A 14855-nucleotide genomic window follows, 5' to 3' on the forward strand; every position below is an offset into this window, starting at 1 on the left:
ATTATCTGCACGATAAAGTTGCTCAAATTCGGGAAGGCTTGGACTCTGACTGGGTAGGTACAGGCGGGTTGTCCGAGGTCTGTCTTGAGACGGTTATCTGGGATGAGTTTGATCCTGTGACTCCCGAGGACGTGGACAGGATGCTGGGGAGGTTGAACGCAACCACATGTTTATTGGACCCGTGTCCCTCCTGGTTGGTGCTGGCTACCCGGGAGGTTACACGAGGCTGGCTCCAGAGGATTATAAATGCTTCCTTGAGTGAGGGGTTCTTGCCTCCCGCCTTGAAAGAGGCGGTGGTGAGGCCCCTCCTCAAGAAGCCCTCTCTGGACCCAGCTGTTTTAGCAAATTATCGTCCAGTTTCCAACCTTCGCTTCTTGGCGAAGGTTGTTGAGAGTGTGGTTGCGCGACAACTCCCGCAGTACCTGGATGAAACCGTCTATCTAGATCCGTTCCAGTCCGGCTTCAGGCCCGGGTACAGCACGGAAACGGCATTGGTCGCGTTGGTTGATGATCTCTGGAGGGCTCGGGACAGAGGTTGTTCCTCTGTTCTGGTCCTATTAGACCTCTCAGCGGCTTTTGATACCATCGACCATGGTATCATGCTGCGCCGGTTGGAGGGGTTAGGAGTGGGAGGCACTGTTTTACGGTGGTTCTCCTCCTATCTCTCTGACCGGTCGCAGTCTGTGTTGGCTGGAGGGCAGAGGTCGACCTCAAGGCACTTGGTTTGTGGGGTGCCACAAGGGTCGGTCCTCTCGCCTCTCCTGTTCAACATTTATGTGAAGCCGCTGGGCGAGATCATCCGTGGTTTTGGGGTGCAGTGCCATCTGTACGTTGATGACACCCAGCTGTACATCTCCACCCCAGACCACCCCAACGATGCCCTTGAAGTGATGCCCATCCAGACCCGCGGTGCGGGTCTGGATGGGGAGGAACAGGCTCCGACTCAATCCCTCCAAGACTGAGTGGCTGTGGCTGCCGGCGTCCCGATATAGTCAGCTGGTGCCATCGCTGACTATTGGGGGCGAGACATTGGCCCCCACAGAGAGGGCGCGTAACTTGGGTGTCCTCCTGGACGCACGGCTGTCTTTAGAAGAGCATTTGACGGCCGTGGCCAGGGGGGCTTTCTATCAGGTTCGCCTGATACGCCAGTTGCGCCCCTTTCTGGATCGGGACTCCCTATGCACGGTCACTCATGCCCTCGTTACTTCCCGCCTCGACTACTGTAACGCTCTCTACATGGGGCTCCCCTTGAGGAGCACTCGGAGGCTCCAACTGGTGCAGAATGCGGCCGCGCGGGTACTTATGGGGGCGACATGGCACTCCCACGTGACACCTCTCCTGCGCGAGCTGCATTGGCTTCCAGTGGTCTTCCGAGTGCGCTTCAAGGTGTTGGTTCTCATCTTCAAAGCGCTCCATGGCTTAGGACCCAGTTACTTACGAGACCACCTTCTGCCTCCGATAACCTCCCACCGGCCAACATGCTCCCACAGAGAGGGTCTCCTCAGGGTGCCGTCTGTCAGGCAATGTCGGCTGGCGACCCCCCGGGGAAGAGCCTTCTCTGTGGGGGCACCCGCCCTCTGGAATGAGCTACCCCCAGGGATACGACTAATCCCGGACCTCCGGACCTTCCGCCGGGCCCTGAAGACTTTTTTATTTCAGCAAGCCGGGCTGGGTTAAAATTTTAATTGGGTGAATTTTATGGGTAACGGGGTTTTAAATTGGAGAAGCCTAAGATAATTTAATTTTGTTTTAATATATTTTAATATTTGTATTGTGAGTTTTTAATTCTGGCTGTTCACCGCCCCGAGTCCTTCAGGAGAGGGGGCGGTATAAAAATTTAATAAATTAAATAAATAAATAAATAAATAAATAAATAAATAAATAAATAAATAAATAAGGGTGTCTTCCCTGCCGCCCTTAAGGAGGCGGTGGTGAGGCCCCTCCTCAAGAAGCCTTCCCTGGACCCGGCAATATTGGCTAATTATCGTCCAGTCTCCAACCTTCGTTTTGTGGCGAAGGTTGTTGAGAGTGTGGTTGCGGGACAGCTTCCCCAGTACCTGGATGAAGCGTCGTATCTGGATCCGTTCCAGTCGGGTTTCAGGCCTGGGTACAGCATGGAAACGGCATTGGTCGCGTTGGTTGATGATCTCTGGAGGGCTCGGGACAGGGGCTGCTCCTCTGTCCTGGTCCTGTTAGATCTCTCAGCGGCTTTTGATACCATCGACCATGGTATCATGCTGCACCGGTTGAAAGAGTTGGGGGTGGGAGGCACCGTACTAAGGTGGTTCTCCTCCTTTCTCTCAGGCTCAACCCATCCAAGACCGAGTGGCTGTGGTTTCCGACGTCCCGATATAGTCAGCTAGTGCCATCGCTGACTATTGGGGGCGAATCATTGGCCCCCACGGATAGGGCTCGCAACCTGGGTGTCCTCCTGGATTCACGGCTGTCGTTAGAAGAGCATGTGACGGCCGTGTCCGGGAGGATTTTTCATCAGGTTCGCCTGATCCGCCAGTTGCGTCCCTATCTAGATCGGGACTCCCTAAACACAGTCACTCATGCCCTCGTTACTTCTTGTCTGGACTACTGCAACACTCTCTACATGGGGCTCCCCTTGAGGTGAATTCGGAGGCTCCAACTGGCGCAGAGTGCGGCCGCGCGGGTGGTGATGGGAGCGACATGGAGTTCCCATGTAACACCTCTCCTGCGCAAGCTGCACTGGCTCCTGGTGGTCTTCTGAGTGCGCTTCAAGGTTCTGGTTATCACCTTTAAAGCGCTCCATGGCTTAGGACCTGGTTATTTACGGGACCGCCTGCTACCACCAATAGCCTCCCACCGGCCAGTACGCTCCCATAGAGAGGGGCTCCTCCGGGTGCCGTCGGCCAAACAATGTCGGCTGTCGGCCCCTAGGGGGAGAGCCTTCTCTGTGGGGGGACCTACGATTTGGAACGAGCTCCCCCCAGAGATACGTAGGATCCCGGATCTGCGCACCTTCCGCCACGCGCTTAAGACTTTTCTATTTTATCAAGCTGGCCTGGCCTAAATCTTCCCCCTTTTTAAATGTGGAAATTTTAAATTTTTAAATTTTAAATTCGTCTTATTTATAGGGGCATGGGTAAGGCGTTTTAAATTGGGGAGCCATTTTGGATTTAATTCTGTTTTAAACGTATTTTAATGTTTATATTGTATGTTTTTTAATTTTGGCTGTTCACCGCCCCGAGTCCTTCGGGAGAGGGGGCGGTATAAAAATCTAATAAATAAATAAAAATAAATAAATAAATAATCCATCATTTATTTCTGTTTTCTTTCTCTCTTTCGCTGCTCTAGCCTTTACTTCTGGAAAGACAACTGCTTTAGCAAATTTGGTTTTTTATTATCATAGAAATAGCTTTGTCCTTCATGTTCTTGTCTAGATTTACCATTGATGCCTCCTTTTCAATTTTTGTCTCTAATTTTTTTTGTATTATATGGAAAGGCAGTCAATTAAAGGAAACAATTATGTATTTATTTAACACATTTATGTAGCTGCCATCTACCATTGGAATTCTGGGTGACAAACAATAAAAATATAATGCAGGTGTCAGATCCCTATCGTGATACTGCCATTCAAGTGGGGAGGGAACCCCGGATTCTTTTACTCACTTCTTGCTCTCATCCTGTTACCTATGTATCCTGTAATTCCCTAGTTTATAACTTTTACCCTGTCACCTATTCTGCCCTTTGCTTTGATTTATCTTGGGGAATGTATAAGGGGAGAGGGCCATCTTTTTTCGCTCAGTTTGGAAGCCTTACAGAAGAAGCACATGGGAACTACTCCTTTTCTCTTACTCAGGACGACCATTTCCACAACATCTTCGCACCTGTGGATTGGCTCATTCACCATCAAACTGAGGGGAGGGGTTTCTAACCACTTTATCCTAATGGAATTGCCTGGGGGGAACTCCAACCCTGCTTTGCATTGTCTTGCATTCATTTCCTTTCAATAAAAGTTTCCTTTTGAAATGCTAAAATTTTGAGAGTCCATGCTTTCTTGAACAAGAAGGAGAGGCAGAACCTTACATAAAGCAGGGTCTGCAAAAGTGGTCAACCTGGAGAAGCAAACTCGCTCTAAAGAGGGGACCCTGCATAAAATGTCCGAGCAAAGCAGCGAGCAAGGAGAGGGAGAATGCTGGGGTGAGACCACCACCACCAGCAGCCAGCCAGAAGCCAGTTCCTTCTGCCCCATCGAAGACATTGAAGCCATTTTGGAGGCCCCCATGAAGCCCAGGTTGATCGGAGTAGGGAAGAAAGGTAACTGGGACAGAAGAACCTGAGGAGTCACCCTCACCTGGGGCAGTCGAAAACCAGGCTGGAAATGAGAGCTGGAAGCCCTGTCTGACCAGGAAGAGCTGATCAAAGAACTGGCCAGAGATGACCACCTCAAGAGAAATGTTATGCGGTTCATGATGGAGGCTTTTGAAAATCTCAGAAATGGGGGAATTAGATTGACATCAGAGAGGGAGCGAGGCAGCAGCAGCAGCCAATGGGGCCAGGACTGCCGCTCCAGATCCAGCAGCAGGAGGCCAAGGAGGTGCAGTGGGTGGGGCAACAGCCATCCAAGTGAAACCACGCCACGCAGCACCAGCCCCTGCAATTGTCTGGCCAGCCCAGAGTGCCGCAACTGGAATGGAAGACGCCCCCAGGAGTGAAGTTCGATGGCAACCCACAGCAACTGGGGTTTTTCCTGGCACATTTCCTCATGTACATGCAGGAGTATGGGAGGGATTTCCAGACCCAGGGTGCTCAGGTCTGAGTCATCACCCTGGCCCTGGAAGGGTTAGCTGCCCATTGGATGGTGACCCTCCACAATGCAGACGCCCCGAACTGTGGAATTTCGACTGATTTATGAAGGCTCTCTGCTGCCAATTTGAAGACCTCTTGGCAGATCGCAAAGCTCGCGATTGTATCAGAACTGTGAAACAATAGCCCTGCCCAGTGGCTGAATACACTGAAGAGTTCTGAGACCTCACCTACAGAGTGGACTGGCCAGAAGACATCCCAGTGAGCTGGTTAAAAGATGGCCTGAATGACAACCTCTACCATACCTGCCTGACCCCCGACCACCTGCATGACTGGTACCTCCTGGCCAAAGAAGTGGAGATTGACATGGCCAGAAACCTGTACTGAGAGGGAAGAGCCTGGAAGAGATCCCCACCCAAGGGAGCAATTCAAGCTGCAAAACCCCCTGGCACTGAGATCATCTGCCTGCTTCAAATGCGGGAAGGAGGGGCACCATGCAGCTGAGTGTCATTCAAAAACTCCTGCTTGAAAGCCAGAACTCCTGTCCAGAGGAAAGCCTGCAAAAACAACCCCCCCCCCGAGGAAAAGACACTGCACTGAGAAGTGTTTTGCCCCCTCACAAAATTGGGAGGAACTCCGGCATCACCTGGGTAGAAATCGGGCTTGTCCTGAACACTGAAGACGACCTGCTGGTAAGCGAACCAATTGAGCCACTCATCCTGCCCCTAAGACTATTTGTCTCCAGTCAGGGGAAAAGAATGAAAATATCAGCCCTCTTGGATTCAGGGTGCACCCAGTGTTTGATTAACCCAACCCTGGTGGGAAAATTGGGCATACACTTGGGGAAGCTAAAAATTCCCATTGCGTTCTGCCAGTTAGATGGGTCAGTCTCGGGGGGAACCAGACATTTTTGCCACAGAACCTCTGGACGTAGCAATGGGGACTCATGATGAGACTCACTTTCATTGTGGCACCCAGAATGGAATGGCTGCTACTTCTAGGGCTCACCTGGTTGAGGAATGGAACCCCAGAGTGAACTGGAAGCAGGGGACTCTAAGATTTCAATGGGGAGTGACTGGACCCAATGGCCGAAGGGAGGAACTGGGGGGAGACCGAAACAAAGAAGCAGCAATGGTGAGAAAGGCTGTGCCAAACCAGGGTATCCCCAGGGAGTACAAGGACCTAGCTGAGGTGTTCAGCAAAGAAGACTCTGATGAGCTCCCCCCCACCGGTTCCACAGACTGTGCTATCGAGATCCTCCCAGGGGCAAACTACCAAAACTAAAAATGTATAGCATGTCCCCCAGGGAACTCAAGGAGTTGAGAGCCTTCATAGATAAAAACCTGGCAAGAGGTTTCATTGAACCCACATGACCAAAAATTGCCACCCCAGTGCTATTCTGAGAAGAAAGATGGGTCTTTGTGCCTTTGTGTGGATTATAGAAATATAAACACTGTGAACATGAAGAATATGTTCCCTCTCATGAAAGACAAGTTAGCCCACCTCTCCAAAGGAATTTTTTTTTTTCAAAACTGGACTTTAAGAGAGGATTACTACCAAATCAAGATTAGGGAAGGAGACAAATGAAAAACAGCTTTTAACACTCCTTTGGGGTGTTATCAATTCAAAGTGCTCCCATTTGGATTACAAAGCACCCCTGCCATGTTTATGCAACTAATACATGAGGTGTATATACTTATACAAACGGGTTCTGGTGTACTTAGATGACATTTTAATATACACTGAGACTCAAGCCAAGCACGTAAAGCTTGTCCAAGCGGTCCTAAACAAACTCTGTGCTGTGAAACGTTATGCAAAACTTTCCAAATGTGAATTCCACAAAGATAGAATTGACTACCTAGGATATAGGATTTCCCACGTGGGCGTGGAAATGGACCCATGGAAAGTGCAAGCAGTGATCAACTGGGCTCCCCCTGCACCTGCAAACAACTACAATGCTTCCTGGGATTTGCAAATTTTTACCAGCAATTTATCCCAGTGTTTGCACAAATTGTGCTCCCAACCTACTGGAAACAAGGGGGGAACAAACCAAAACAGCCCATAAACTGGACCATGGAATGCCAGTCAGCATTCGATAGACTGAAACAATTGTTCTCAGCTGAACCAGTTCTAAAACACCCAGATCCAGAACAGCCATTCATCATACAGGCATAGTGACATAGCAGTCGGAGCCATTTTACTCCAAGAAAACGAGCAGGGCCAACTGCAGCCCTGTGCATACACATCTAAAAACTAACCAACACTGAACAGAGATGGGCTATCTGGGAGAAGGAGGCTTTTGTAGTATGGTGGGCTCTCATTACTTGGAGGCATTTCCTAAAGGGGAATAAAATCCCTTTTGAAGTCTGGACTGATCATAAAAACCTTGAGGCCCTAAAAACCACACGAAAACTCTCCCCAAAACAAGTTTGCTGGGCTCAATACTTCAAACGTTTCAATTTTAACCTAAAATACTTCCCTGGGGGAAAAACCGTTTTAGCAGACGCACTATTCAGAAAGCCTCAGTTTAATAGCGGGAAACCTGAAGTGTTCAAACCCCTACTCCCAACCTCTCAACTGGCAGCCAAAGTGATGACCAGGGTGCAAGCTAAACAAGACCCACTAACGGACAATGCTCAGACATTTAAAAAAGCCCTAGAAACTGATGACTGTTTCCTAGCCCATAAATACACCTATTTAATTAAAGATGACTTAGCTTGGGTAGGAAATTATACGTCCCAGCTAGTCAGAGAATTCCTCTCATGCAAACATGCCACAACTCCAAAGTGGCTGGTCGCTTCAGTTTTGTGAAAACCCTACACCTTATGAAAAGGCAATTCTGGTGGCCATCTCTTAAGAAAGACATTGAAAGGTATGTAGCCAGTTGCCCTATCTGTGCAGCAGCGAAGAGGAGACAAGGAAAAAACCACGGTCTTTTACAGACAGTAGTTGAGCCTTCAACACCTTGGAGAGAGATCTCTATGGATTTTATTGTAAAGTTACCTGAAAGTGGGGGGAATACTGTTACCTAGATCGTAACAGGCCTTATTTCCAAGCAAGCCCACTTCGTTCCCTTCCAAAAAATCCCCGCTGCTAAGGCACTTGCCAAACTGTTCCTGCAGCATCTATTGACTATATGGGGCCCCACAAAGGCTAATATCTGATTGGGGGGTCCAATTCACTTCAAAGTTTTGGAAGGCCTTTTTGGATTTTCTCGGAACCAGCCAGTGCCTAAGTTCTAGTCATCATCCTCAAACTAATGGATCGACAGAGAGACTGAACTCAGTTCTGGAACAATATTTAAGATGCTTTATTAACTATCAACAAGATAACTGGACTGACCTCCTGCCTTTTGCAGAACTTGCCTATAATAACTCTGTGCACTCTAGCACTGGGTTCACTCTATTTCGAGTTGCCACTGGCCAGGACTTCATCCCAATGCCAGAATTATCAGTAGAGGAACCAACCATACCCTCCCTTAAGGAGTGGATACAACTACAAAACACCTGGCCAGTAGTGAGACTAGCCCTGAATGAGGCTAGAGATGCTTTTAAAGCCCAAGCTGACAAAAGAAAAACTCAGTGTTCAAACAAAGTAGTTTCACAAACTCTTAACTATTATTGATCCAATTAAAATCTACTTTTATCTTTCCAGTGTTTTGAAATAACAAACCTCATAACTAAAAAATGATTTAATTCCTTACACTGCATTGATTAGAATGCATTAGAAGATAGGGGCACTGAATCAAATTTGGTATATATTTAGAAAGGTTGTTGGGTGATTTTTCCAATTGTTTTTATTAAAACCACAGACTAATTGGGCATCTATTTCCCTATAACTGGTATTGAAAAAAATATTCTCATGTTTAAAATAGGAATAGTTAACTAATTGGGAAATGGGTCAGTAGTAGAAAGAACGCTGGAGCACCATTGGATGAAGACTCAAAGTAAGTCTGATCAGATATTAGGTATCTGTAATGGTAATTACCAATCATGGTAATTGTGAATAGGGATTGTGAATTGAGAAAATGAAGAAAATGTCTTGCACATTTTTCTAGATTCTTTTAATTGTTTTTATATATGATTAATTGCTACTTTTTCCATGGGACCCATTATAATTTATTCACATTTGCTTTCAGGTATATTTTTTATGGTGCCACGCAAAGGATGTTATCCAGTCCTTCAAAACACTGGAGAGGTAAAGTGAATACTGTGCAGGGAGGGAGGTAATAAAATGTTTTAATGTTTAATTAAAACATATCAATAAACCTAAGAAATTATGAGTATAACCATTTATTGCAATCAAACAATAGAAATAATGGTTTGATGTCAATATTAATTGTAATTTTTCATAAGTATGGTTGTAAAAAATGTCATGTCTCCTAGTTTACTGCTAGTCCTAAATTATTTTTCTCCACCTATAAGCCCTAATGAGCCATAATGAGTTCCCCTTTCAGTCAGGATTCAGGCTAAGTATTGAGACAGCATTGATTGCACTTGTGGATGATCTTTGGAGAACTTGAGGACCCAGTTTGTGGGGGCAATAAGCTGACTTTGTATAAATATACAAAAGTATGAAGGCTATTGCTTAACGCATTGTAAGCTGCCCTGAGTCTCTGGAGAAGGGCGGCATGTAAATCAAATTTAAAAAAAAAAAAAAAACTTGAGATGTGAGTGGTGTGTTAACCCTGGCTCTTCTGGATCTCTCAGCTGCTTTTGATATCATCAACCATTTTGCTGGACCAGCCTTGAGGATAGGCATGGGAGGACACTGTTCTGCTATGGTTCTTCTTTCTCCATGGCAGTCAATGTTGGTGGGGGAGGAGAGGTCCATCTCTCTAGGCCCCTGTTATTTGGGGTGCCTCAGAACTTAAGTTTGCCTCTCCTCTTATTTAATATCTATATGAAGTGGGGAGTGGTTAACTATCATCAATATGCTAATGATAGCTAATTATACATCAGTACCCTGTGTGGGCAGATGCTCCTGTTCAGATCCTGGTTCAGTGTTTGGAGGTTGTGAGAGTCTGGATGGGGAGAAACCAGCTGCAACTTAGTCCCCCCTGCCCTCACCTCCAATATCAGGAGAATTGATATCTCTAACTCTGGATGGGGTAACTGTCAGGTGTGCCCCAACTACTGTGGGTCCCTAGGAAAGAGAGACACTCAACTCCATCCAGAGGTGAGATTCAGCCAGTTTGCACTGGTTCAGGCATACCAGTTGACTTTTTGTGCAGTTTGGAGAACCAGCTAATCCCACCACTGGCTGGTCCCGCCCCACCCAGGAGTCCCAGCCACTCCTTATCTCACCTTGCCCACCTTGGCCAGTGCCTAGAGTGGCATGTCTGCTGCTGCTCTCTGGCATCCTCACTCGCTAGCCTCGACCACATGGCCCACCTGGCCCAGCCCACTTGCCTGCCTTCGCCCTGACCTCCCATGCAGCCCAGCTCCCTGCCTGCCTGGTAAGCCTTCCTTCACCATTCTCTGCTGCCTCCCATGTGGCCCAGCTCCCTGCCTGGTGAGCCTTTGAGCAGCAACAGCCTTTGCCACAGTACATTTGCACTCAAGGCAGCCCTCGTGTCCCGCTGCTACTTCCAGCCTTTATTGGTGCAGCTGGGCAGAGGAAGTGACCTGCTCTCTGCCATGAGACACTGGCCTGCTGCCGCCGCTGCCTCCTCATTGCCAGCCCGAACAGCCTGCTGCCACTGCCTCATTGCCAGCCTGAATGACCTGCTGCTGCAGCCTCATTGCCGGTCTGCCACTGCCACCTCCTGATTGCTGGCCTGAATGGCCTGCCACCACCGCCATTGCTGATGCTGTCGCCAGCTCAAAAGTGGCCATTTGGGCAGGCAATGAGGAGGAGGAGGCGGCATGCCATTCAGGCTGGCAATGAGGAGGAGGCGTTGGTGACAGGCCATTCAGGCCAGCAATCAGGAGGAGGCGGCAGGCTGTTTGGGCCAGCACTGAGGAGGCAGCAGGCCAGTGTCTCGGGGCAGAGTTGTGCCCAGGTGCACCAATGAAGGTCAGAAGTAGCCGCCTGCCATTTCCTGCTGCAAAAATCTTTTTTAAAACCCTGACTGTCAGGCAGCGAGACCCAGCAAGAGATGAGGCACTGGACAATCAGCTGCTTCTCTCTGCTGTTGCTGCACAAAAGTAAGCACAAGGGTGCTTCGCTTCTGCACTAAGGCTCTGGCCATCTCCACCGCCACTTCAGCCTGCCTGCACCACCCCACCTTGCTGTGAGTGATGTCGAGTTGGCCACGTCCACTCAGTCACATGACCCACTCACCCACGCCTACCCACCCAGTCATTAGGAAGAACCGGTTGTTAAATTAGTTGAATCCCACCACTGACTCCACCTAATAGAAGTGATAGATTCTTTTATTAAGGATTAATGGTTGCAGTGAAAGCAGGCTAGAACAAAAATTCCCACGCATACTGTTACAGAATTTCTCCTTCTCCCTGGCCCTCCCACCTAGGGCCAGTTTGTCTTCATCCAATGGTGTGTCACATAGATGTTTGGGGACTGCTTAAATGTTTGGTGCCACTTGGTGCAGTTCACATTCCTTTCTGTGGCTCTGTGGCCTTGAAGAATGGAACAGGCTGGTTTTCACACCTCTGGCTTCTGTCAAACCTGTCATCCCCTCCCCCTTGGTTCATCTCTACTGTCTACATGCCAATTGCCTATTTCCTCTCCCCCTCCCCCTCTAACAATTTATGGCAGATGCCACCAAAATGTTAAGCTGAAGATGGCAGATCTGACAGTAACATCTGGGGCACAATTTGGAGGTGCAGGCTCCTGCTAGAAGAGCAGATGGTGGCTGTGGCCAAGAGAGTCTTTGCACAAATGTGTACCAACTGAGCTCATTCCTGGATCTCGAGGCCTTGCACACAATCACCTATTACCTACTGCTTGGATTACTGCAATGCTGTAAATGGGGCTTGAAGACATCCAGGAGCTGCAACTATTAGTTTTGGATGCCCTGAGTAACACTATTGGTATGTCAGTATGCACTATTGGTATGCACTGGCTTCCTTTTGCTACCTAGATGTAATTCAAGGCTCTATGTACTGTATCACCTTTAAAACCCTACATGGAACCTTTGTGGGTTCACCACTCCCTTGAGAATACCTGCCCTATCCTACTAGGTTAGACAGAGTGGATGTGCTCTAGGTCCCCTTCCTTAATTGTTGTCATCTGGTAGGACCTTGGTGGAGCACCTTTCTAGTGGCTGCCCCAGCCCTTTGGAACAGCCCGCCTCACTTGAAATCAGGGGGACCCCGCCCCTTTTAGTCTTCTGGAGGGCTGTGAAGAAACATAAAGCTAGGGTGGGAGTTGAGCTGTGGGGATGTATGGTCTGATGCCATATTGGAGTGGAGGTACCTTTGTTTTTAACTATGATTTATGGACAGTTGTCAGCCACTTAGGGTTATTGTATGAGATAGGTAACCATATAATCATGAAAATAAGTAAAATAAAACAAATAAAATAATAAAATAAAATATATAGCCGCCCAGAGTCCCTTGGGAGTTGGGCGGCATAGAAATGCGACAAAATAAATAAAATAAAATAAATAAATAAAAATAAAATAAAATAAATAAATAAATAAATGGCCGAGGTATTTTTTAAAAAAGATTATTTGTTGGTTTGGAGAATCAATATAGACCTGCTCTGTATAGTGTTAAATGTGTTCAGTGCTGTTGCCAAACAGTGATGTCAGCCCTTCAAGGTAGACCAAAGGTGAACACAAAGTCATGAATACTGAAACTATTTTTATTATAGGGTTACTGTAACTGAATCATGCAACTCTGAATGGATTCCTCTTTATCCTAAAAGAAACTAGGGAGGGTCAAACCTGAGGTGTTTTCTCAACTTACATTCCTGGTTTGGGCCGAAAGGTCTCTTATCTGAGTGTTGCCTTGGTTATAACTCTTCCTCCTCTACCTTTTTCTAAGTAGGTACTCACCAGTAACCACCTTTTTCTCATGAAAATTTAACTTTGGCATACAGAAGATCACTGCAGTCTACTGTTAATTTATATAATAAATTATAGGACAAAGGTAAACTGAAAAATAGAATTGGAGCATACATTGTTTAGTGATTTAGTTTGGAAAGCTTTACTATATTTCATGTTCCATTTTACTAATGAACCTGAAAGGTCTGGCTTATGGGGAAAGGCAGGACTGAGAAAAAGCCTCTGTTGCTCTCATTCATTTGCTAGCTCTTCTCTCTGTTGGAGAGAGGATGATCTAGGACTTCTCCTATTCTAGAAGCAAGATGTGTGGCTGCTGCCTCAGAGTGACAAAAGATGTCCTCCCACTACTGATGAAGGTATTGGAGTCTAGACACTGGCTCTGCATGGTTTCCCCAGCCTGTTCTTTTAATGGAATGCATCTTTGGGGTAGAGCTATGTTGGTATAGTGTATTTACGTAGGTACATTAAAAAAAATGTTGTATCATCAAAATTTCATACTGGAAAATTATGTGTATAATATAATATAATATGTTCGCATTGTTTATTTTTTAGGTTTGGAGTAATTCATTCAGTGTTTACAAATTTGCTTTTGTGGACAAATGGTATATTAGCTGAATCAAAGCATCAACTTAATGAACACAAGGAAAGGTTAATTACTCTTGGATTTGGAAACATATCAATAGGTGAGAAAAGGTCTTAGTACATTTGGGAAAGTGTTTCTATCCAGTAACTTAACTGACCTATAACTAGGAATTTTAGAAAGTAGTCTGAAGTTGGATCATTGCACTCAATATCTTAATTGTGTCCTTTTTTTTCTTACTGTTTCCTAGAACTATACAACAGCCAACTCTGCAATAGATGAAGAAACAGGGTTGAATAATTTGGGGGTCATTTTGCATGATGTTGAAAAGTATAAATGGGATCAGGAAAAGAACCATTTCTACTCCACCTTTAAACTGTAGAAAAAGAAAAACCAATCCTAAACTCCTACTGCCAATTTTTGATGCCAAGATTACTGACACTTGGCTCTGGATCCTGGGCAAATTCCCAGACACCTGCCCATCCTTAATTTTTTGGATAGTAAGGGGGAGAAATTTTCTATCAAACATTTTGCAGCTACATTTTGGCAGCCTGACTCATACAATCCGGGAGCTGGAGATTTGTTTTCAGGTTCCAAATGCTGTGGGATTCATAGTTTTAGATATCCAGTTGCTTGCTCCTGATATGGGTTCCTGCTATTTGCTCTTTAATAGGAATTCATTGTATGTATACAATAAAGAGAAACCCTCTGAACAGAGTGGGACTTGTTCCTAGAAAATGGTGAAGAAAAGGGTAGCCATCATCTTTGATATATAGGTTTTACACGAAATTAATTTTACTAAACGTGTCAAGAATGTACTTCTGTATATTCTTTTATATTTGGATTTAAAAGAATAACAGATTTGGAAGGGACTTTGGATACCTTCTAGTCCAACCCCCTGTTCAAATATTTCAAATAAATGGTTGTCACAATCTTTTCTCAAAAATCACCAGTTTTGGAGTACCTACAACTTCTGCAGGCAAGTTGTTCTACTGATTAATAGTTCTAACTGTCAGGAAATTTCTCCTTTGTTCTAGGTTGGTTCTCTCCTTGATTAGTTTCCATCCATCGCTTTTTGTCCTGCCTTCAGGTGCTTTGGAGAATAGGTTGACCTCCTCTTCTTTGTGGCAACCCCTTAGATATTGAAATTCTGCTATCATGACACCCCTAGTCCTTCTTTTCATTACATACCCAATTCCTGCAGCCAATTCTTCATGTTTGAGCCCCCAGTCCCCTAATCATCTTTGTTGCTCTTCTCTGCACTCTTTCCAGAATCTCAACAATTTTTTTTATATCATGGCGAACAAAACTGGATGCAATATTCCAAGTATGATCTTATCATTATAAAGTGGTACTAATACTTCATGTGATCTTGATTCTATCCATCTGTTAATGCAGCCTAGGACTGTGTTGGCTTTTTTGACAGGTACAGCACACTACGGCAGTGGTGAAATCTGAACTGGTTTGCTACCGGTTTGCTGGCTGCGCATGTGTGCCAAGTGCACGCTGCACGCACACACATGCACA

The 14855-nt window shown here is 46.2% G+C and overlaps 1 protein-coding gene across 3 annotated transcripts in view; it reads left to right on the forward strand.

Annotated features, from left to right (window-relative positions):
• Positions 1-14855, forward strand: part of OTOP1 (otopetrin 1) — a 71400-nt gene that overhangs the window by 23332 nt on the left and 33213 nt on the right. For all 3 annotated transcript variants that reach the window (XM_070948297.1, XM_070948295.1, XM_070948296.1), the window contains exons 3-4: positions 8915-8973; positions 13301-13431. In XM_070948297.1, the coding sequence (XP_070804398.1) occupies positions 8915-8973; positions 13301-13431 (190 nt within the window). The remainder of the gene's footprint in view (positions 1-8914; positions 8974-13300; positions 13432-14855) is intronic.

The sequence above is a fragment of the Pituophis catenifer genome, unplaced genomic scaffold, assembly GCF_029215685.1.
Source record: "Pituophis catenifer annectens isolate HBS135680 unplaced genomic scaffold, rPitCat1.0.hap2 SCAF_8, whole genome shotgun sequence".
Taxonomy (NCBI): Eukaryota; Metazoa; Chordata; class Lepidosauria; order Squamata; family Colubridae; genus Pituophis; species Pituophis catenifer.